Source organism: Tribolium castaneum, chromosome 1, assembly GCF_031307605.1.
Source record: "Tribolium castaneum strain GA2 chromosome 1, icTriCast1.1, whole genome shotgun sequence".
Classification (NCBI taxonomy): domain Eukaryota; kingdom Metazoa; phylum Arthropoda; class Insecta; order Coleoptera; family Tenebrionidae; genus Tribolium; species Tribolium castaneum.
The window spans coordinates 28,358,282-28,382,710 of NC_087394.1; the positions used below are offsets into that span (position 1 = coordinate 28,358,282).

At 35.8% G+C, this 24,429-nt stretch overlaps 2 protein-coding genes across 3 annotated transcripts in view; one reads left to right on the plus strand and one right to left on the minus strand.

Annotated features, from left to right (window-relative positions):
* Positions 1 to 8,058, plus strand: part of sm (smooth) — a 68,196-nt gene extending 60,138 nt beyond the window's left edge. For both annotated transcript variants that reach the window (XM_008193556.3, XM_064354984.1), the window contains 3 exons: positions 1,971 to 2,306; positions 4,545 to 4,752; positions 5,526 to 8,058. In XM_008193556.3, the coding sequence (XP_008191778.1) occupies positions 1,971 to 2,306; positions 4,545 to 4,752; positions 5,526 to 5,644 (663 nt within the window). In that variant the 3' untranslated portion in view covers positions 5,645 to 8,058. The remainder of the gene's footprint in view (positions 1 to 1,970; positions 2,307 to 4,544; positions 4,753 to 5,525) is intronic.
* A 121-nt stretch (positions 8,059 to 8,179) lies between these two features.
* On the minus strand, positions 8,180 to 23,304 carry stum (stumble). The gene is made up of 9 exons (XM_064354971.1): positions 22,998 to 23,304; positions 17,343 to 17,582; positions 16,045 to 17,081; positions 13,738 to 14,380; positions 9,390 to 9,773; positions 9,195 to 9,342; positions 9,022 to 9,148; positions 8,782 to 8,976; positions 8,180 to 8,732 (listed from the first exon to the last, which is right to left on the minus strand). The coding sequence occupies exons 2-9, from the start codon at positions 17,492 to 17,494 to the stop codon at positions 8,629 to 8,631; spliced, it is 2,790 nt and encodes a 929-aa protein (XP_064211041.1). The 5' UTR covers positions 17,495 to 17,582; positions 22,998 to 23,304; the 3' UTR covers positions 8,180 to 8,628.
* Between the last annotated feature and the right edge of the window lie 1,125 nt (positions 23,305 to 24,429).

Consider the following 24,429-nt stretch of genomic DNA (forward strand, 5'->3'; position numbering starts at 1 on the left):
TCGAATATTCATTATTCGCTCCATGGGGTGGAAATAAAAGCAATATTTACCCGTAATGGAATTGGAAATGTAGAAAGTTAATTTTAATATTAATTGTTGAAGTTGGTCTAATTATGATGAATTTTTCAGTGATAAATTGGCGGTTTATCTCGGTAATTAAAAATTTCATTTATTGATGAGATTAAATAATTGGTAAATTGCACTAATGACGAGACTTTAATTAAATTGTTGTTTAACCAACGCTGATACATTTTGAATTTTATGCACGAAGAATCAAACAGGAAAAATTATTAAACGAGAGAATTCAAGTTATTGCTTCCGGCAGAAGGTGAGTGAAGGCGTGGAGCGTTGGGGAAAGATCACAATAAAGGTAATCCGCAATGTATGCCGGCTTATTAGTCGGCGCTTTAGCCGATTTTGTCATTTTGTGGTTTATATTAGAACAACTTTGTGAAATATATTATTTTCCACCACACAAACTTGCACAGCTGTTATGAATACAAACCGATCGTTTACTATTCTATTTTTACTGTTCTTTTTATACGGCTCATCAGACTTAACCTGTGTTAAAATAAAATTTTACTGTTTTGCCCAAAAGCCTCCGCTTCGCTTTACAAATTTAATAAAACAAGAACCGCACGAAATTAAACTGTAACATTTCTCGTTTTCAGGAGTTCATAAATTTTTCGCTGGAAAATTGTTCGTTGTTTGGCTTCATCTAAATTTACATTCATTAATATTAACAATTATGGGTGGGTGAGGCGCCAATTTGTTGCAGTTTTATTTAAAAATTTCAAACTTCGTCCACAGTGCGAATTTAAGAGGCCAGTGCGCATTACAAGCCGATACCTTTAATCTAATTTGAAGCTTTTTATTTCCGGGTTTGCGAGGCGTCCGGAAAGGAAAAAATTCAATTTTCTCGTCCGGGTTAAAACAACATGAGTGTAGCGAAAAACACACTTTCGGCCCTCCATGATCAATTTTTGATGAGTACAGCTCGGGATAAATTTTCTTAAATCGAATTTACCACATGTAAATACCGGTTTTCCAATTGGGGGTTTTGTAATTGAATTCGTTTGTTCTCGAGGCGGTTTTAGAAAAAAATTCTTGCCGAATTACGCTGCCAAGATTTCCTATGGAGCGGAAAATGAAAAATAGAGTGGATGCGTCCTGCTTAAACCAATCCCTAAATAAATTATAATTTCGGCTTCGTTTGCAAGATTTAATTCGAATTGGAGTTTTTTCGAGTAAAATACGACTGTTTGGGTCGACTAGCCAAATGCGTTCGTTCAATTATTTCAGATTTATTAGAGGCGAAATAACGGCGATCCTAATCTGAGACGAACTTTTCAACTCCACTTAATTCCAATTTAGCGTTCAGCACACAGTTGTCTCGTTACTGTTTGTTAACCTATTTATACTTCGAATAAAAATTTCACCCAAGCTATTTTCGGGCGTTTTACGCGGATTTAAAAATACAGAATATCGTTCGTCCGGACGCTGCTAATTGTCGAGATGTCTTACAAACCGAGTTAAGAGTTGAAAGCTTCATGTTTCCAACTTTTCATCACGTGTCAAGCGTCGCTCGAGAATAGTGCAGTGTAGCAGCACTTTCCTAATTGAATTAATTTATTAAGGCAACTTGTTTATAATTGATTTATTGGAGTGGCTGCAGTGCCGGAAAAACTATCTATTACGTTTCCTTATGTCACTCGAACGAGAGACAAAGCTTGATTAAATAATTACTGAAAGTAGGACGTGCTTATTTGTTTTCAACCGATTGAAATTCCTGTTTACGTTTTTTCAGCAGGAATGCTCGTAATCGTAAAAATTTAATGGAAGCACTTTGCAATTAAACTTTGACAATACGAAGTGTTAAGTTATTTCCAATCAAAACATTTTTCTTGGTAAATTTAGAGCGGATTTATTCGCACAACTGTGCCAAAAATGAGTTCTGTTTTTCTTTTCAGATAAAATTTCTCAAATCAAAAGAAGGCACTGCCATGGTGCAGATGGGCGACAGCGTGGCAGTGGAACGATGTGTTCAAAATTTAAACAACGTAACCGTAGGTCTAACTGGTGCCGCGCCCTTATCACACCACAACAACGTCAAAGACGACAAGAACAACCAATCCGAACACAAACTACAACTCGCCTTCAGTAAACAACCCTTTCTTAGTGAAGTAACAAATCCCTATCCCTTACCTGATAAGTCACCGTCGTATAAAGAGTACATAACAAATAAGAACAACAGGTTTATGAACCCGGCGATGGCCAGCAAAAACCGCATCCAGCCCCCGAGCAAGGTAAGACCAGGTCGACATCAAACTGTCTCCATAAACACTCGAGAGACGGATTATTGGACTAGTTCTTATTTATTTTCACTGCATTTTTTCCCGACGGTTTCGATAAATTCAGGTTTCTATATTTAAAAAGTGTCAAAGGAGCTGTGCAACGCGCATTCTGGCTTGTTGCATTCGAAAGTAAATACGATCTGATATTAAAAGCTTTTAGAAACGTTGAGAGTATAAGTTTACAAAGCTGACGAGATGCGAGAGGCTATTACTGTGCTAATAAATACATCATAAGATTTTTTCTAACTGGGCTTTTTGCCATTAAATGATCTACTCCCTGCTGTGCAACAACAAAGACTCGTTTTCCCTCGTCTTAGTTGCAGAAATTCTTATTAAACAGTTTTTGGCACTTTGACATTTTAGTGCGAAAAATTACTAAGCAAGGAGCAAGTTTTATTCAGGGCGTCATTATTTATTCATTGTGCGATAAAACTCGTTTCTGGGTTCGTATTTAGTGCACTGAAAGTTTTCAGTGAAACCGACACCCTTTTTCGTCAAAATAAATGGATTTAAGACATTCTTGTCTTGTTTGTTTTAATTTGCCAATTTTTTTTTGGTAAAAACTCCTAAACTAATGACTGTTTTTCCCGATCATAAAAACGGGAAGCTTATTCGGATTTCATCGGAACATCGAGATTAGCTCTTCCCTTCTGAATTATTGGAACAAACATCGACCTCTACCACTGTTCGTTAACAAATCCCACTATCAGCTTTAACCCGGCGTTATTCGATTATGACCCTGACTGTTTTTCGATAATTTGACGGATTCGAGCAAAATTGAAATAAATATTTTGATTTTTGTGTCATAATAGGATACACACTTCCATTAACGGACATCGCGGTAAACTAGATTAGTTCTATCATGAGTAGCTAACGGCCTGAAGCGAGTTGTTGGGTTTCAATCCTTTGAATTCAGGTGCAGTCGTAAAACTATGGACGGGGTGCGAACGTTAAATATTTGATGAGATGTAATTTTCCTAAAACACATTTGGCATAAAATCCGAATGTGGGTTACAGTGATGTATCGGAGTGATACAATGTGGCATGCACGATTGTTACGATTTTTCCAATAAGTTGGAACAATGTTTTTAATAAGCGAATGGAATACAAAGTTATTGCGGCTCATGACGAATGGAGCGTATGATCTTCACCGAAGAGTAGTTTTGTTTGTAATGTGAATTTCAACTATGCCATTTGCGTACGCTAGAAAGCTTTGTACGGCTTTATAAAGCCTGAAATTCCCATGTATCAAAGAGGATAATTAACACCGGAGAGCTCCGGTTGCGCTAAAAAACACGACGGCTAAATAAACAGCTTCGATTTCTGCAAAATCAAATATTTGCACGTACGTACTTGAAAGGGGTTGTAAACTCGATGAAATTCACGCCACTTATGTGTTTAGACGCAATGGAAATTTAAAGCAAATGTTTATTTTGTGTATTTAGTATTTTGTAGGTTTTACAACGATTAGAGATAATTTTTTTTAATTTTTTTGGTAGCAGTACCGGTGAAAAACTAATTAAATTACATCAAATGTGTTGAAAGTTGTTACCTGGAGTATATGCTGATGTGAAGTTTTAATTAAAACTTTGAAATACTCAACGCCTTGTTAGGTTTAATTGAAGCTTATTAATCGCGATTCCTGTCTTCATAATATAACAACATTTTTTTACACGACTTTTAACTAAGGAATTCCAATTAATTAATAAGTGCATTGAAACTTTGATTAATTCTCAGGTATTGAAAATGTACCAAAGGAAAATTTTCGTCTTGAACTTGAAATGTTCTACATATTTTGTCGAAGAACACAAATTGTGGCATTTGTTATTATTTCGTTTCAAGAAAAAACGTTTCAGTCATACATCAACTGAAGGGTTTTCCGCTATCGATCGCCAAGACTGGCCCACCTTTCCTTGTTTACGCCGCTTTTTAACCTTGCTATATTCCGTTTCTTCGGGAATACGATTCAATTTAAGTAATTCTTGTCTTTCTTTCGGTTCGTTCCCAACTCTTGGGAGCATAACATAAATTGTTCAAACCCTCATCCTCCTAATAGAGACACATATGATATTTATTTTGCGCAGCATCTCGAAACTCCGGCCATAAAATACCAAGTTTGTTGCATTCTCGAGATTTTTATTATTTCCCGTATGATACTCGAGAAATTTCATCGTTGCTTCCCGCTTCCAGATCCTGCATTTTTTCAACACACCGCCACAAGTAACGGAATCAGAACTAGTCCAAGTATTTCGGGATTACGACGTCGTTCCTCCCAAAGCGGTTAAACTTTTTCCTATGAAGTCGGAACGATCGAGTTCGGGACTCCTCGAATTCGAAGACACCACAGAGGCTGTTGCTGCCGTGATGGCGTGCAATCACGCCGCCATCGAGAGTCCAGGTAGGAATTTTGAGCGTCTAGTTGAGAAAATCGTTGTGACACACTTCGTTCGAGATTTCGTGGTCTAATTTAATTATTCACACCGACGGAATAAACTGTTTGGAATGATGGGACGTCTCAAATTGGGTTCTGCAGGCGTGTCAGGGGGATAATTTGGTTAAATGAACTGTGAATAATTATGCGGGTACTCAAAATGAAGGAATACAAGGGAATCGGGATGTGATAATTTGTAAATAAATTAAATGCCGGGGTTTGGAAAATTTGCTAATTGGTCAGATTAAGAGGATAATGAAGGCTTGTTATGAAAGCCATTTTTGCATAATTAAATTCCCAAAATTTATTTTAGAATAATCAGTAATTTTGTTTTTCAATTTAGTATGAGTAATGACTAATGAGCTAATTGAAACTGCTTATTTTAATAACAAATATCACAATGTGATTATGTTCGATATTAATATTACGTTACTTTCACAACAATGCAAATTTTGTAAATCATTAGCTGGAATATTTATTTATGTAATAATCTGGTAACAGTTTTGTGGCGCCTTTGATCTGGTCATTTCAGGAAAAAGCCGTTGGAAAGTTGTTCCTTGTATTTATTAATAACGAACAGAGGTAAATAAAAAGTGCCTGAATGCGGCAGTTTAACGACATCGACGTACGAGAACCAGTTGCTGTATCTCAATTTCGCTGATGTCGGGGGTAAAAATCGAAGCGAAGTGTGTCACAATTTGTGGTGTTGGAGCTGCCTAATTGATTGATGTGTGTTATAGGCACAAAGTTCCCTTTCATAATGAAACTGTGTTTCTCGTCGTCCCGTAGTATGACAATTCGAAATGGTGACAACAATTCCAATGGAGCTGGAGAGAAACGTATAGAGTCTGAACATTAAAAGTAGTAGCTCCATATCCCTTTAATATAACCGATACATATCCTTTCCATATACCGTATGTCCATAATACGTTATTACCGTTAGTTGAATTAAGGTACTTAAGGTATCTGTTTGATCAGTAGATTGAATCTCGTTAAATGAACATGTTGTTATGTTCTAAATATTTTTTAATTGTTGATATTATTTATTTCTTTTATTTTGTTGAAACCAACATATTCAAGCCGTATTTTGCAATTCCCTAAAATGGACTAGTTAAATTAGTATTACATATCTTAAAGAAATTGACATGAATGTTACAAAGATTTGTGTGCAACACGAGTTTTAGGGCAATTTTTAAATGTTTAATTGCAACGACATTAGACGTAATGTTTTTTAAATAAAGTAGGTTATTTATTGTTAGAACGATGAACTAAGGAATAGTACTGTATATTTTTATTTGCACTAATTATCACCCATAGTACTATAAAAGGAGGTTTGTTAAGTTGTTGTTATTTATTTTCGTCCATTGCTTGTATCATATCTTCATTAAAGAAATAAAGTTTCTTCTTTTCATTCATTTGATATGTGATTAGTGTATACTATATTTTATCTCGATCTTGTGTATATAGTTTTGAGAATTTTTAGTTGTTACGTTCGTATTGTAAATATTTAAATAACTGAAGTCAATATCTAATAACTCTAAATTCAGAAATATCTAAGCAGAAACTACGAAACTGAGCAAATAAGAAATTTACCATATTTAGGAACATATCAATTGTACTATTAAGAATATTTTGAAAGTCTATTTTTTCTGTGCTTTGTACTTTTCATATATACTTTGATAGAAAGGAGGCTACGATCCATAGATCTAACGAACTGCTTATAAAATGACAGCTTCAGATTAAAGGCTTAGCTAATGAGAGTTTCGTCCTGTGAATCTAATGTCACTTTAGTTAAATGTCTTCCTAACATATGTGTCTCAGTCTAACTAGGACCTAAATTTGACAAAATTGCGTTAGCTGGGACCGATCATGTGTTATTGATGTTTATAATAGTGTTTGTGTATGGGATATTAAGACATTGTGCAATAAAAGTTTGCATAGTTATTATCTTTCGACCACCATATTGTTAACGTGTTTTTTTCCTTTTTTTAATATGGTGTAGTTGATGATTTCAAAACATAAAAGACAAATAGTTAGTTCATATCACATAGTATTAATTATTCGTACTATAGATTTAGAGTTATTTTTAGTGTGCAGTGGTCTCTAGCTGTCAAACAGCGGTAGCTAATCAGATTTATTCCGTACTTATGGACCAAAAAAAGTTGGAATGAGAAATTGTTAAAGCCGGCTTAAGGCCTTTGCACACTGCGTACAGTTACTGTTGTAGGAGACTCAAAACTATCGATAGATATTGGTGATTTCTAGGTGATAAAGTGATTTTCATTGATTATATTTTTTTAAGAAAGTGGTTCCGTTGAATGAACACATATCCAAAAACTCTCTCAAGAAATCTATCACTAAGTGTTAATTTTTCTTTCGGCATGGCATATCAAATAATCAATGAAAAATCAAGCTCTTCATGTGTGTTATTAATTTTGTAGTATTCTATAAAACTGCATTCTATAATATATATGTCGTAACAAAACATTAGTTGAGTCAATTATCTGTGCCTATAGCAGTGGTAGTCTATCTTCGTCTATCACACTCTTACTCCAACTCTAAACCTTTACTACCTTGTTTCTCTCTGTGCTGTGATAAATTTGACATGAATTAACTCCAAGACTGCGATTTATTATAAGCTCTACAAAGCAATTGTAAATAAGCTTCTATTAATTACATAGGGATGACATTTATTTGTCACTTAGCGCACCGATGCTTTTTCTCTCCTGTTTTTGTTCAGTCTCGAATAAATTAAACTAGTACAAACTCACCTGGGATTTACGCGGGAGGGGCAACGAAACCTAATGATCGAAAGTTTTCCCTTTGTGTTTCGATATCGAACGAATATTATTTTTTAAAATTTATTTAATATCACAGAGGGAGACAAAACACACCATACCTACAATGCTTACACGTTCAAAAATACATCAACATGCGTACAGACATGACAAGCTGAAACATCATAATACACAAGTAATGTTAAGTAAATGTATGTATTTTCCGACGCTGTGTGTATATATTTAAATTATTCAAAGTATTATAATATACGCGTAATTGTATGCCAAATATTTTCTGGCATTTTATTTTTGTACATGTATTGTTCCCAAGACAGTTTTTCATATTGAATTTTAAAAAATTATGTACATATTGGAACATACCATCTACAAGGATAGAATGGCTAGGTTCAGTATTACTAAAAAGTCAATTCGTTTTTTCGATAATGTAAATAAGTTATATTTCATCGCTGAAATAAGTAAATTAATTACCAATTAATGTGTTTTTGAAGTGTAAGATCAATCCTCACAGCCACTTCCGGCCCCCTATCCCATGATCCAATAAAAATGAGGTAAAATTCAAGACACCTAGCTGGTAAGTACTTTGAAATAAAAACGCGTTTTATTTACAATAAATCTTTATTAAAAAAGTGTACATAAAGTATTTAAACACGCCAATTTAGCCTAACTTTATAGAAAAATACTTCTGTAATCTGTAACTGTGTGCTTGTACTTAGCTGGTATTGCATTGTTATTGTATTCATAATAAAGTGTTTAAATACTTTGAAAAAGCTTTGTACACTTTGTCCAAATACATGTTAAGTAACAACCCCCACCTGCGCTATAAAATGTATAATACACATTTCTACATGTTAGTTTACAAAAAATAGTGTAACTTGCGTAATTTTGTTCCTATCTACACTTCTTACAAAACATTTTTGACCAGCAAAAATGGGTTTAACGATAACAATTTGGGGCTAAATCGAAAGTTTTGTAATTTGTGCGAAAGCCTGTACAAAATATTGTAGAAAAAACCTTCCAGAAGAAGTGATATGTCTTTAGCCGCTGTTCAAGACCCCCTTTCCGGATCTCGGTGGTTCTGATTGGCGGCTGGCACTTGTCTGGACCCTTCTTGCGCGTTTGCTTCTAAGGCTTTAATTTTTTTATTTTTTTCTGAAACCGAGAAATTATTTTCGTGTTTTGAAATCAACCAATGACGTACTGGCAAGTTTCACCATAATCACGCCCCACCAAATGGACCAACCCCACCCGACCAGACAAAACAAAACGGTGAAAAACTGGCCGAAGCCGATGATGAGGTCGATGATGAAGGCACCGATGCGGGGCCGGGGGCCGTCTTTCTGCGAAAACCGCGGCTTGCCGATGCATAAGCAGAACATTCCGCTGAAAACGGTCCCTGAAATTTGTTTCAGTATGGTTTTGCTTCGTTGCGGGTTTTTACCTGTCCCGGGCGCGATGCAGTTCATGACAAGACAGAACCAAGCTAAACAAACTGGAAGAACGGGAATTGCCGCTTTCATGTGGGACGTGTGTTCCACCAAACTGAGATCAAGTTTTGGTTTGGTGTCCTGGAATAATGTTTTTGCAAAAATTACAAAATTTTTGGGTAAGTACCTCAACGGGGACTGAAGGCGTTAGACTCTTCTTTTTGCTCATCATGGAAGCCCTTCGACTTTCTTGCGTTTCCTCGATTTTGGGCGGCGTTTTTTTGCGGCATTTGTCCAAACAGAACATCCTGCGGAAGAAGCCGGAACATCGCGACCTGAAATTTTTGGCGTAATTTTTATTCTAAAATTCTAGCGGAAATACTTTTGAACAGTTGGCGGATCGCTCAAAATGCTGTCTCTTCTCTCCCCCACCCAGCTCTCCTTCCGTTTTCCCGTCGGGAAGCACCCAGTGTCGCCAACCTTGTTTCTCTTGCAGCACTTCATCCGGTCCCAAAATTTCGGCTTGGGTTCGTCATTCTCAATGTTGATGGTGACGTCAGGTTTCTTCTTCCTGCAGTTGAAGCATCCCGTTTTTCCAGTTTCTTCGCGTTCTTTCTTGAGCTCGTCTTTAGTTTCGTCTTTTTGTTTCTTGCATCGCTTACATGACATTTTCTTTTTGCATGTTGAAAGAAATCGCGTGCATGCATTGCCTTTGGGTGGTTCTTGGGGTTCTTGCGAGTCGTTGGGCTGCTGAGGAGGGGGTAAACTGTAATGCGAAATAAATTATAACGTGAGGGCGTCCATGTAAAAATATTTATAGGCGTGAAGTGAAAAAATTCCACATAAGAGGAATTTTTACGCTCAATATACGTGTATTGAGGACTGTTTAAAGCATAAATTGCTTTGGAAGAGATTAATCTTCGAAATAAACTTTACAGTGTTTAAACAATTTACCCAATTTTTGCCTTTACCATTTTTTAAATTTTGCGATGTTCACAAATGGTGGATGCGCCGGGCTAATTTTTAGCAATGAAATGAAATCACTTTCATGATTGTTGAAGTATTGTTTTTTAAATAAAATCCTTCGAATTCCTCTTTGTTTCACACAATTTGTATCGATTACCGAAACTCTTAAGCACGCACTTGATTATATCTTAAGAAAAAATCACATACCCTCCATTTTCCAGAACTCCGTAACCATTATACTCCTCATGTAAGGGCATAACGTAGATGTACGTCATTTTCGCAATCTGCTCCTTTTTCCACAACATTTATGATTGCTTTTTCACTTTCTTAGTCGCAAGTTTATAATAAATTCACACAATTTTAAACGATTCTAATCACCGTCGTAAACCAATAAAAACATCATGTTTCAATAAACACACCGTTATAAATTTGTTTATAGTGAAAATTGATTTGTTAACTTTATGTTCCGCGCTTTCCAACACGTCGATGGACGCTTTCACGACTTCAATGCGGCCGCAAACGTCTTATATTATGCTACTGGACGACGGCCAAGTCTCGACCAGTGGCGGCGCTAATGAATTTTTTATATCCGGAGACCTTTTTCATAAATCAATTTAATGGAGCTTTCATTTACATATGAATCAACGATTTTTCTTTGTGTTTTATGCATCGCGGAAAATGAAAGTAAAATATGCACAAATGGTGGATGCGCCGGGCAAAAATAAAGTGTATTTACATAATTTTTTGACGCATTTGCGCGAAATATTCAGTTAAGAACTCGTATTATTTGGATACGATAAACTGGGTAAACTTCTCTAATGTGAGTAGACTTCCTTTAAAAAAATACGTTTTTAGTTTATAGGTGTCTAAGATAGATAAGTAAGGGTTATAACTACTTTTTGTACAGTGAATATAATTGTGTGAAACGTGCCATATAATAAATAACAAAAATATTGGTAACAACCCGGAGCAAAAATGGTGGATGCGCCGGGTTTGTCTTTGATAAAAGTCTCATAGTTGGGTGGTCAGTGGTCAAAACGTTGCTTAAGGGTTGGAATACTTTTCGCTACGCCACTGGGTAGTCTGGACACGCCATTTTCCACTTGCTGACCATTCTAGACGCCAAGATCACGCAAGCCAACAATAACAAGAAAACCTTCTTTGCCCCTGCTTGAACCCCTTAAAATCGAGTTTGGGAGTAATCTGTGTCATGGTTAAAAGTTTCATTTCCCTTGAAGTATTCACAGGGGATTGGCGTTTTTCTAATTTTGGTAAAAATGGTGGTGACCTTCACACCTGATTAATGACAGCTATCGATTTCTCATAAATCTAATTTAATTTCTGTGGGTTTATTTGCGGGTTTTTCGCGTATTTGCGGAAATAACGAAATTTAAAAGCATAAAACAACGCGAACGGAGGGAAGCGGTGTAATTAATTTTGTAATATTAGGGTTGGAACCTTGAAAGTTGGTAAATTAGCGTTTTGTGTGGATTTAAATTGACTTAATTATGTTTTGGGTTTTATATTCACTGTTGATATAAATTTGTCTTGTGATAGAGTTAATTACCTGCAGCGCCGCAGTATTGTCAATATTGCGATATTTATTGTTCTGGGGGGCCTCGTTATTTGTTGGATAGACGGTATAAATCTGCCATTGATGTGTACATCGTAGCCAGTTTCGGGGGCAAAAATACGGCCTTGATTTATTTACTTTCGCGCAGTGAGGATTTCTATTTTCGCACGCCGGCGAGATAATCGGGTTAACAAGAAATATAATTTAAGGGTCTGCGTCACCCTCGACTATTATTATTAACCGCCAGATTTACATATTTTTGCTAATTGTTTGGGAAAAATTGGTTTTAATTATTTTTAGGTGGTGCTTTAATCTATGTTTGATAACACGTGTGATGCAACTGAAAAATGGTCAAGTTGCGTGAGTTTCAGACTATTAGCGAATTCTTGAATTGTCCGAAATAAATCTCAAAATAATCGCGTTTTTCCAGTTTTGTGACTTATCAATTTATGAAAAATCAGTGCTGACATTAGCCGTGTGCATCACACCCTCGATTTTAACGAGGATCGATAGAAAATTCATAATAAACCCTCGTGTAGCCTGAAATTTTGGCCAGCCCTGTCCGTCTATAATAAAACGTAGATTAAGTCTAATATCCCACTCTAGCGATAGTTTTAACTGAAACGGTCTTTATCCTTGATCTTTCGATTAGCAGGATCGGCGATATAACTGTTAACCAAACGCAAAAGAAGGATTTTTACTTCCGCGTATGCCACTTTTAAAAACTAACGATCGTTCCATTTACATTAAGTCAAGCTTTTGTCGATGAATTATTCATGGAAGGCACATACCTAACGATATTTTTGAAATGTGGCTTCTTGTAAGGAGCGAAAAACGATTTCTAAGTCAGTTGGAAGTTAGGCGTTATGTCCTTTAGTTTTATTAGAAATTGTTTGGGCAAATTTGAATGAAATTGTACACCTCGTCAAATAAAATTTGCGGCACGTGATGTGTAATTAAGTCGTAACATCCGAAAAAATGCAAATCAGGCCCTGTACTCAACACGTGTACTTTCGAAAGGCTTAGGATTTGTTCACCCCTGTAATGTCGCGTGTTTCTTAGCAGTATCACAACAATCGCTGACCGGTCACGTGACTCACCCTGAAACTACCATTCGCCTCTCGAGATTTCATATTTTTGCATTTTCTTTCGTTCCGAGTTTTCAGAGAGGAATTCATAAATTGGCAATTGTCACGTGGCCCGAAAATTTAAATTTTGGACACTGTCGTGCGTAAAATGCGTGCAAAGGCCCTAATTACATTTCTCGTTATGTTGTGTTTTTTAAAGTCCTTTATTGAACTTATTAACACTTATTATTTTTATTAAATTTTGTTGTGGAATTTTTTTGATACAACTTTTCTCTGTCAGCATAGATGGATCGGGTTTTTCAGTCTGTTATTCTAAAGCTTTCCGATGGCTTTAGTCGGAAAATGTCTTGCAAAATACAAATGCGTTCCACTTTTTTTCACTAAAATAAATATACGAACTCGTATACCGAGACATACTAGTATTTAAAAAGCTACCTAAAAAAACTTCAAACTCAGAATTTGTTGAATAATTGCACTAACAACCCTAACGTTTGCTGGAAATTATTCTAAAAAAATTCAGTACCTCTTCGATTAATTGAAAGGTTCGTTAAAAATCTTATGACTGTGTTAGGAAAAACATTTCTCTTAACTTCAAGCATGGAAAACCAACACATAACATTTAAATAGGCATTGTTCCGTATACATTTGCAATAATTATGCCGCGGGCGATTTGTCACGTCTTTTTCTACTTTTTGGGGCGGAAACTTACAAAAAATTCCTAGCTAAATTAATCATCCCATTAGAATAATTTATCGCCCCGCTTACACTTAGCCGAGTGAATTTTGTCTCAATTCGTTAGCCAGTCATCAATCTCATAACTGACCCTTGAACTTTCCCTCTCTCGGGTCATTCTATTGAAAATCAGCTTTTTCACACGCACAAGTTCACCCGATATTCCACTGGACCACTAACCCAAATATGGCCTAAAATTAGTCTCGCACAACAAGACCATTTGTACCGGAATTTCGATGTTCATTATTTTTAATTGTGACTGCTAGTCGGCAATTTGAAACCTCATTCTCCTCAAGACAAGCAATTAAAAGTAGGACGACTTGAATTATTATTTCCCCTTTCTTTGCCAAGGCTAGAGCTATAACACTTACCCCGGCCTCTCCCCCAAGCCGTTGGACGTGTCGAAGCGGATATTCCCGCTCTGTACCTCCACATCCATGGGTTTCTCCCTCACAGTAATCTTGATGGGCTTGACATCATGGGCGACGACAGTCCGTGCTTCGATTATCCTATCGTTGGCGGTTTTCTGGACGGAATTCCCGATTTTGTGGTCCGGACTTATCAATTTGCTCATGTTGTTCTGGACGTGTTGCTCCAAAACCCTCGCTGGCACGATTCCAGTCGAAGTAACGTGGTTACTGTTTATACTGTCCACGGTCTTAGTTGTGGCTTCTTCGACTTTCGGCAGAGCCGTGGTCGCATTTTTGGTGTCTAGAGGGTTTTGGTTGGACATCGCGATGATGGTGCTTGCAGCCGGTGATAGTTTCGTAAGTCCGGATTCCTTCATCAGGGTTTGAGAGTCAAGGACCGTATCGTTCATTTTATTCATCGCATGGGAGACGCTGGTTGCACTCAAGATGCGGCCGTCGACCATGGGTGCCATTTTATTGTCGGTTTTTGCAGGTTCTTCGATTTTGGCTTCGATTTTCAAGGGTTGGGTTACTGTGGTTGTGGTGCTTGAAACCACAGCTGTCGTCGAGGGTTGGAGCAAGTCGGACAGTTTCACCGGACTTTCTGATGGGGAGGGAAAGCGTTCAGTAATCAGTTTGATTTTGTTCAGTTTTTAATTATTTTTACGCATTAAAAAAAACAAATGTTCAGTGTGATATAATGAAAAATTTAAATCATATTAATATAATTTAATAGAAGTGGAAAAAATGTTTTATTTTGTTATCATTTCATGCAGTATTTAATGTATTTGTTCTTATCTGATAGATTTTGACGCGTTATTTACGATGTAAAAGACAGAAAAAATTCAAAAAACATCAGACTGCTTTTAAATTATCTTTAGAATAATAAAAACCCAGAGTTAGTGGTTTCCATTACAAAGGTGTTTTTAATTTTTAATAAACAAAATTCATAATTCGAAAACTAAAAGCTTTCGAGCCAAACAATTTATCCAGGCAAAATCTTTAGTTAATTGTAGATATTTTAATATTTTTTACAATACATATTTCTGTTTTTTTAATTTTTTGTCTAAATCTAGCTGAAACCCTTTACCCTAGCATAGCATTTTAACGAGTTTAAACTTTTCTTCGAAATATTAATTCTACGTCTAGAAATCCGTATCTGAGACACTATTATTATCTACAGTTGACTGAGAATTTTTAGAATTTTTTCTCAAGGTTTTTTCGATTTTTCGCCAATCCAACGTTTTATGCTCTTTTGTATGTCTTTAGAACCTGTTATGGCCTATTAAAGTGCACAAAACGTCAATTGGATCGATTGTATGCCGAGGTTTCGCCCGATTTTTGGTACCCGAAGAGTTTATCGGCCAATAACTTCGGTATTATTAACTTATAGCCCAGTGTATTTAGTATCTCTCGAAAGCTACTTGAATTATCTCTCCATTAATTAAAAAATTATTGTCCTATGACGTCTAGTTATCGAGAAAATTGATAACAAAACCAATAATACGTAAAATAAGAAATAATCGATAACAACTTTTCTCGAAATTTTAATTTGAATTTGAGACACGTTTATGATCTAAAGTTGATTGAAAATTTTTAGGATTTCGTCGAGGTTTTTAATTGAGACGAACCACTCACTTTCAGTCTTTCGGAAACTTGACAAAATTTTTCAAAGCCGATCCAACGTTTTATGCTCTTTTGTATGTCTTTAGAACCTATTATAGCCTATTAAAGTGCACAAAACGTCAATTAGATCGATTGTATGCCGAGGTTTTGCTCGATTTTTGGTACCCGAAGAATTTATCCGCTAATAACTCCGGTATTATTAACTTATACCCTAGTGTTATTTAGTATCTCTCGAAAGCTACTTGAATTATCTCTCCATTAATGAAAGGATTATTGTCCTACCGCGTAAAGTTATCGAGAAAATTGATAACAAAACCAATACGTAAAATAAGAAATTGTTGATAACATAAAATCTATTGGAAATTTTGCGGTTTTCTTGACGCCAATCGGTTTCTCAGATTTTCATTTTATATAGCTAAGACAGAAAGATGTTTAAATTTTTTCGAAGAGTTTTGCTGTAATTGACAAAATAAAAAAAAGATTTTTATTAAACTTAAGTTTTTTATACTGTGCATTTATATTATCGCGCTGATTTTTTATTTTTTAATGAACATTTATTATTTTACTGTACGAATGTTACTTATACTGAACATTTATTTTCATTGTTTTTACTGAACAAAAATACTTTAATCTAATTTGTACCTTTTTCTGATTTTTTGGCCGTTTCTTCTTTTGCCTCATTCTTCTTGGTGGAGTCTTCTTTTTTATTGTTCCCTTTGTCGTTTGTTGCCTTCGTTTCATTTTTCTCTTTACTCGATTCGGCACCTTTATTTGTTACAGCATTTTTATTATTGTTGTTATTATTACTTTTCTGGTTCCCGTTAGTGTCTTTACCTACGTTATTTTTATTGTTTTTATTATTGTTTTTCGTATTATTATTGTTATTAAGATTTAGATTGATTCTAGAGTTTGTCCTTAACCTACTAACACTTTCTTTTCGTTCCACTTTTCTTCTATTAGCCACACTATCCGAATCGGTCTCGCTCAGCACTTGGGGTTTAGGAGGCACTTTTGGTTTAGTCCTACTAAAACTATTAACTTTCGCTTGCACATTTCTGTAATTCTTGACCGGGATCCTCGTGGGCGAAGCTGGGTTCTTGCTAGGACTCGGCTCCCTACTGGTGGCCTTGGAGGTGGGCTTGGAGGCATTCCTCGGCGGTCTATTTACAAACGAGCGACTCTTGCTCACTGTACTACTAGTGTTGAGTTTAGGGGAAGACTGGGATTGACTTGGCTCAGGCGAACTACCTACGATGGGGGAAAGCCTCTGGAAGGTGTTTTTGGAGTACCCTGGGGGCCTTCGGGGGCTCGGCGGCGGCCGGGCGGTGACCCGTCTGGGCGCAATGTTAGTTAGGCTTTGACTAAGCTGTGCGTTCAATTTTCTCCTGTTGGGGGACGATTGGTAATCGGTGATTTTCTCCCCGAAAGCGGCGGCGCTTCCGCGGCGGGACAGTCGCGGGATTTTGGAGTGGCTGGGGGACTCCTGGAGGGTGAAAGCCCCCTGGGGCGGCGGTGACGGGGCCGGGGACGCGTGCCGCGAGCCGATGGGGTTGAAGCCCCGGCCCCGGAAGGGGCTAACGCGGCCGGTGGGGCTGGGGCTCCGCGAGGTGGGCAAGCTGCTGGGCTCCGCCAGGATCGCGAAAGACATGTTCTTGTGTCTTCGGGAGGATGGAGTAAGCCTAAGAAATTAACAGTTACTCCCTCCGTCCGAAAATGTGGCAAACATTTAGGTACAGTTTATAGAAAGCTCCATTAAATTTGGACCAACCAAATTGCTTCAGTTTGGTCACGTGATCAGTTAATCACGCATTTAATTGCAGATTAAATTAAAGGCGCTTTATAAACCGGCCCTTAAAGTTTTAATTAATAATACAAACGTATGGAATATTTTCGGACGGAGGAAGATTTTTTCGTAGTTTTTTTCAAATGGATGTTATTACCTGTATGGCTGAGGAGCCATAGGAGGGTCTTGAGGGGCCGCATCATCGGGTGGGAGTATGGTAAAAGCTCCTGGTGCCTTATGACGTGAAGATACTTCATCTTGAGTGTGTCCCGTTCTATTGTACGTGTTTCTGTGTTCGGGCGAACGCATTTTTGGAACGAAAAAAACTAAAAATTGCTACGACTTTGCCCTGATCTTCATATTCTCCCAGTTGGTGTGCTCCCAGCCATGTTGGAGCCTGGAATGAATTAATATTTGCGCTCGGTCTGGAGGATTAAGGTTAGCAGTGGGTGCAAGAAGCGTATCATAATTTTGCTCGAGAGGATTATGTTTATTTCTGTGTTCGGTGTATGTGACTAATTATTTGAAACTCGTAGCACACTCCTCGCGGTTTTCTGCACGGCAATTGTTATGATCCACTTCTTGCACACAAAATGAAACAAAAGAAAACCGCCGTGTCTTTGCGGGGTTCCAATCAAACGCCTGTTGTGTAATTTTTAATTAGAAATTTCATAAAGGATGTGCTCCATATAATGTCACGGTTTAACATTCGATGAGCAAGAATGCTTCAATGACTCCGTTGCGTAATTACAGAAATTAGTGCGTATTTAATGGTAGCTGCAATTTTTTAAAATGACAGGAAAATTTGTACTTGGCTTTCAAAACTTTTTTTACCGAAGAAAGTAGCGCTTGTGTGATGGAAATGAGGAAGAGCATGGCCACGAAGCATATCATCTTTGATGGAGTGATTAAGATCAATCTCTTGATATGCAATTTAAATTAAAGAAATTTAATTTGTTTTTATTTATTTCTTGTAAAATGCCTATCTTGAGGCAGAACGTACACGTTTTATGTTTTCATAATTTATCCAGCCGACATAAGAGCTCTTTTACACGAAAGTTTTTTAATAGAACATTGAGTAGTATTGATTTTTAAAGTTGCAACTAGGTATTAAGCAAACAGGTATGTTATCGTGCGCTAATAACACCAGATTTGGGTAATTGCAAAATGCAATCTATTTATTCATAAGTCTTACCACTTTCCGCCCAAAAATCTACAAACACGCTAATATTACCGAATCAAACTATTTGCTTTATGAGTGTGTGAATAAAAAAATAACCGTGTTCCTGAGATTTATGGTTAATCTTACTAAAGCTGACAACTCAAAAAAATGCGACAACCTGAAATTCAATTACAATTGTTCTCTTAAAAGGTGTGAATGTAAATACGTAATGATTTTTTTGAGCGACTTATTTGAAAAGATATTGACTTCTAAAAGTTGACCAAATATTAAGCATAACGTTTTTATAAACTAGTATTCTAATTAAACAATTTATAACAAAATATTTAAAATGGTGCTTTATACACAAAATTCACTGTTTTTTTTAACTCTAAAACCGAATTTGAAGTTTGAAATTTTTTTCGTATTGAAAATCGGAAGTGAAGTTTCAAATCCGAATTTTAGTAACTTGGACAATTTTTTTCATTATTTTTATTTTAAAAAATAGCTTAAAGTAAATAAAGTTTACACTATAAATCGCAAAATGGGATCTCTATTCGTTTAGGAGATATAGTACTTAATGTACTCAAAAGCCCGTAATTTCTGGGGTAAACCGGCCGATCACGTAAATTAAGTACTGTATCTCCTAAAGAAATAGAGATCCCATTTTACGACTTAAATTGTAAAATCTGGATATTATAGGCTATTTAAAAATAAAATTAAAAATAAATTTAAAAAAATGGTCCAAGTTACTAAAATTTGGGTTCGAAACTTCACTTCTGGTTTTCTACACGAAAAAATTTTCAAATTCCAAATCTGAATTCAGAATAAAAAAGAACAGTGAATTTTCTATATAAAGCACTATTTTAAATATTTTGATATGCATTGTTTTTTTTAAATAAAAGCTTCCAAAAACTCTGTGCCTCATATTTTGTCAAATTTTTAGAAGTCACTATCTTTACAAATAATTGTCGTACAAAAAAATCATTCTGTATTTAGAATCATGCTTTCTAGGAGAACAATTATCCCGAATATGACCGAATTTCAAGATGTCAAATTTTTATCGTTTTATCTTTGTTCAGTACTTTTATCCTTTTATTGAGCACAGAATTGCTAATCTAATTTGAAATGGATTTAATTACTGATGAAACACCTAAATTGCAAGTAAAAGTTAAAGTAATTACAACAATAATTTAGTAACTTGAGAGCTTGATAAAAACAAGTTTCAATCCGTTTATTCGTGGAATAATTTTTCGACCAAGAGTTTGTTAATTTACAAATTAATTGCCCTGTCACTCACACAAAAATTGGGGCAGTAATTGGTTATGATTCACTGTGAATAAATAAATAAAGGTGACACAATGATATTGCTGCTGCATCCGTTTTGGTTTCGGTAAATGGTAATGGGCATTTTATTGCCCAATTTTTTCACTCTTTCTCAATTAATTAAGACACACTCGTAAACACTTTCGTCTTGTACCACCATTTGTAGACGTTCTTATTTTCATATAATTAAATTAATTTTGTGTTTGTTCCTAGTTAATTAAAAATTAATCGAAATCGTAGTACCTCCTGTTCCTGCTTCACATTCGTGCTTCATGCAAACTTCTTCAGGCATCAAAAAATAGTTTACTCAATACAGATTCTCGTTTCAGTAATGAAGATTTCTACTTTAATTAATGGTACACATGCACACACAATTTGCCTAATACTAATATTTACATATGATTCCGTGATACGAAAAGTCATGGTTTCATTGTATGTTATTTATCAATTTTGAAAGAAACGCGCACTAATAAAAATGAGTACCGTTCGGATATTTATCTTTTTCCTTTATTACTAATGTTTAACTACGATATTTAGCTTGTAGGTTTATTTTTATTTTCTCGCATGTAGATTAATCGTAAATAATGATTGCAAAAACGACCAACCATATGCAACAAACTTTGTCGCACTAGAAAAATCTGAATATTGGAGCGTAAAACCTACATTTTTTATTACATTACCCAGCAATCGATTATTATTAAAATGTTCATTTAGACGTGAATAAAATTACAATTATTGTGACACTTTGTAAAGTTCGTTTACCCCTAAAAATGTAACATGCCGCTGAGGCCCCAACCATTTGATTTGCAAATTTGATGAATATGTAAATTAATAAAAAATTAGGCGTGTCGAAAAAACCGAGGAAAACTTGCATCGAGGTCTGAATTAGCGGCGGACGTCCTGCATTTCCGAACCAACAAATCGATTGGATGCAGATTTAATTAGAAGAAAATTGCGCTTAATTAGCCTTGACTCCGATGGCCGGGAAATCCGTGGAAAAGTTTGGCATTGAAAGTGAATTTTTATTCTTAGATAACCCAGCTCCTTCGACCGGTTACGAGCATGCAGCTACAATTTATTTATACGGGGCGATGTTATTGATAAGGAGTATCGACACGAGACCTCTGGCCACTTACTAATTTTTGCAACGGAATGCAGCCACGGAACCCGAAATATCCCAATGTTTGTCGCTCTCTCCCCATATTGATTTTTTTCGCTAATTTATTCATTCTTTCGAGGTGAACTTATTATTCAATGAAATAGTTGTGGCTGAAATTCGTGTATAGTTTCGGTAATTATGGTGGAGCGCAAGTAACATTTCATGTAGGTATTTCTCAGTTCGGAGATTTGATTAAGGATTAGGTCAGAGCCTGAAACGAGCACTAATGTGGTGTTGTCACAAACTCGGGGATAAAAATACGACGATTATTTTCATAATAAAGGATAAACAACGAGAAAGCTTGTCGGGGTGGATGTTAGACGGGTTATGGGCCGATTACGTTCCGTTTTTATTGCGAAAGTGGCAGATTGAGACGTTTTTACGGTTTTTATTTAATTTTGGTTTCGTTTATTGTTTTATTAATCGGCGGCGTTGTGTGTTCGGAGTCCATGTTCGAGCCCGGGTGGAGTCCTTCGGGGAGTCCTTGGCGTTTGAATCCTCTTATCGCGATTTTTCTAAATCTAGGAATGGTAATTAGGTGGTTTGTCACTAATATTTCAATGTCTAGTCTAACTATTCCTAATAAATTATTATGAGAGCACAACATAGACATATCCTTCAGTATTATCCTTTTTATTTCAGAAATGTTTACAAAATTATTTGATTTTTGTAATTTTTTTAAACAGCTTTTACTTTTAGAGCTATGTGCGATAACATAAACATATCCTTCATATTATCCTTTTTTATTTAAGAAATGTAATTTTTTTAAAGTTTTTACTTTTAGAGCTAGAAAGCGATATTTCCTATTTTTTACTCATTATTAAAACACAAACAATAAACATTGTACGAAAGTGAAGGTGTTTATTTGTCAGAGTTATATTTTAATTATTTTTTATTTTTCATTTCAGTTTCATAGCTTTCAATTCAGTTTTTTTCTCTTTCCTCTTTTTTTATCCTGTCATTTTTTAATTGAAATAGCAGATAATTATAACTCTTTTCTAGATCACATTAAATATTAAATGTTGGCCGTTCTAATGTTCTAATGAAATCACAAAAACTGCATATACTTAATTACATATTAAAATAATTGTTTTAAAATTTTCTCTTCTTTTAGATCGTCTTGTTTTGTTCTCAAATGAATTTACTTTTTTATTATGATATTTGTGACTAATTAATGAATACCTAACTAAGTGCATATTTAATTTTATTTCTAAAAATCTTGAAAGGGGGTTTTAAAGTAGCAAAGGACTCCCAAAACAAAATTTTATGCTTGTTTACAAGCAAGGATTTAATGAAAATTAACGTATTTGAACGAAACCAGTCCAAAAGCTAACGTTTAAAGTCAAAATAAAGCAGTCGAGACATTCCTAGACAATTTGGTTAGATCATAAGCAAGGAATCTTAAAAAATCCTTAACGAAAAGTTGTGTATAATATACTTATTTTAGCGAAACTGTTAAAAAATCGGCGTTTGGCTAAAGCGATTTGACTCTTTTTATAAGTTAATTTATTTTAGCGAAACTAGTAAAATAAACATCGTCTTCTGTCCAAAATAAAGCGATTTAAGACTTCTGTTATACTTAAGTGAAATTACCAAAAATTTTTGTCTCTTACTTTATCTGCCACTTTTTCGTTACACGTTCTATTAATAAGTCAGCGGTGTCTTAATAAAATATTAAGGGTGTAATCCCGGCCCGATTTATTGGTTCGAAATTAGAGCCAAGACTTTGCCCCAATAAATAGGCCGCAAAATAAGCCCGCCCCTTTGTTTTGGGGTGGATAATTTACGACTTACTTTAGTCTCCCTAACACAAATACAAACTTCAAATTCTTCACCTTCTTTTGCATAATTCGATTTTTCCGTTTGCTGCAATTTATGCGAAAATAATCCCTAGCCTTTTCGTAAGCGTTTTCGGTTACGTAAGGCCGTTTTATTCGAGAGTGAACAATTTTCCAGCGATTTATGCGAATAAAATGCCATAATCACTCAGTAAATAAAATTTCTCTTGCAACAAACAATTTAAATTAATTGACGCACCAATTGCATCTAATGGCTGCAATTCTGTTTTTAAATTTCTAAAATTTACAATTCAACAATGTTGTTATTGTTTACGGGAGTGAAGCGCTTTCAAGCCAATTCTTTTGAATCACTGGAACAATGAAATTTACCTTAATCTGCCGTCACCACTTAGTCACAATTCCCGCTTCGAATTTTTGTTCATAGTGCCCAAAATGATTTTTTGAGCCCTGCGAAAGCTCAGGAAATGGGGCCAGTCTGAGGGGGCGAAAGTGGGCGGGGGCTTTGGTACGACACTTGCTTGTGAAAAAAATGAACGAATTTTCAAAAATCAAACACAACAATCTCGTCAATGAAAGCCACATTCACAGTCACATTGCACCACAATACGGTATGTGTGTGTTAAAGTTACTGGTACGACGGTAGCGCCACTTGAAGGTGGCGGTAAACTGCGCGCTAATAGCTAAGAAAGCTTCAACGACCTACTTGCTGCCGCTTTAACACCACCCCTTCTTCACAAAGCCACGCGAACTCCGGAGCGTGGGAGGGCTTTTTTCTGCGATGATGTAAGGACCAGTCATGGGTTCGGGAAAATCGCGATTTTCTGCTTAAGGCTCGACATTTCGGTCAGGGAAAGGAAGTGACGGGGGTTTTCATCGGGTCTTAATGGGAAATTAATTGCAAGAAATTTAATTCTTGTTAAAATAATTAACTTCTCGTAGCACATCATCCCTTTTTTACGGTTTGGTTTTCATAATTGTCGGTTTGTTTTTCTGGCCCAGAGCACGAAAAAGCTGGAACGTGTGGCTAAGTTTCGTTAAATTGTCATAGTCCGATGGATTTTCTGCGTAATTTCACTGACAACAATAATCACGATGAAAACTAGTTCCACAATCATCGTCACGAGCGCTCACACAAGTTTAATTTTTGTTGGATGTTTCATGTTCTACTAAATTCGGTTTCTCGATTTTAATAAAATAATAACTTCTCCATTTAACCATCCGTTCGTGTGACGTATAATTGAACTGAAAGTTTTTAAATAGTCCTTATCCAGGTACTTGAAAATATTTTGAAGGAAATTGTGCTTCATCAAAATCAGGCGAGTTGCGCTAATTAAAATTAATAAACGAGTTAATTAGTTCTTGCATATTTATGACCCCAACACTGCATAATTTTTGTGTCAGACATGTTCCATTTTGTCAGTAACTAAAGCAAAAATTGTGTAAATAAATTCTTTTCCACTAATAATATTTCTTGGATCAATTCGTAGCTCGTATCTAATTAGACCCAAAGTTGCAATAGTTGCAAATTGAGCTGAAGATATAATTACGCAAATTATTAGCGTTTCCATTTTGCCGCATTATGATTGCAAATTTTAGCCATTTTAGTTCTAAAATAAGACATTTTTTCAATTGGCTATTAATACTCATCGAAAGAACAAGACTGAATGCAAGTTTTTCTATTTTTGGGCTAATTATCCCTTGTGTTATTTTGCGAGCTTTTTGAACCCGATTAGTTTATTTTCGAGCTTTTGTAAATTTTCCGGCCATTGTGATTGTGTTCAAAACACGCAAGAAATATCGT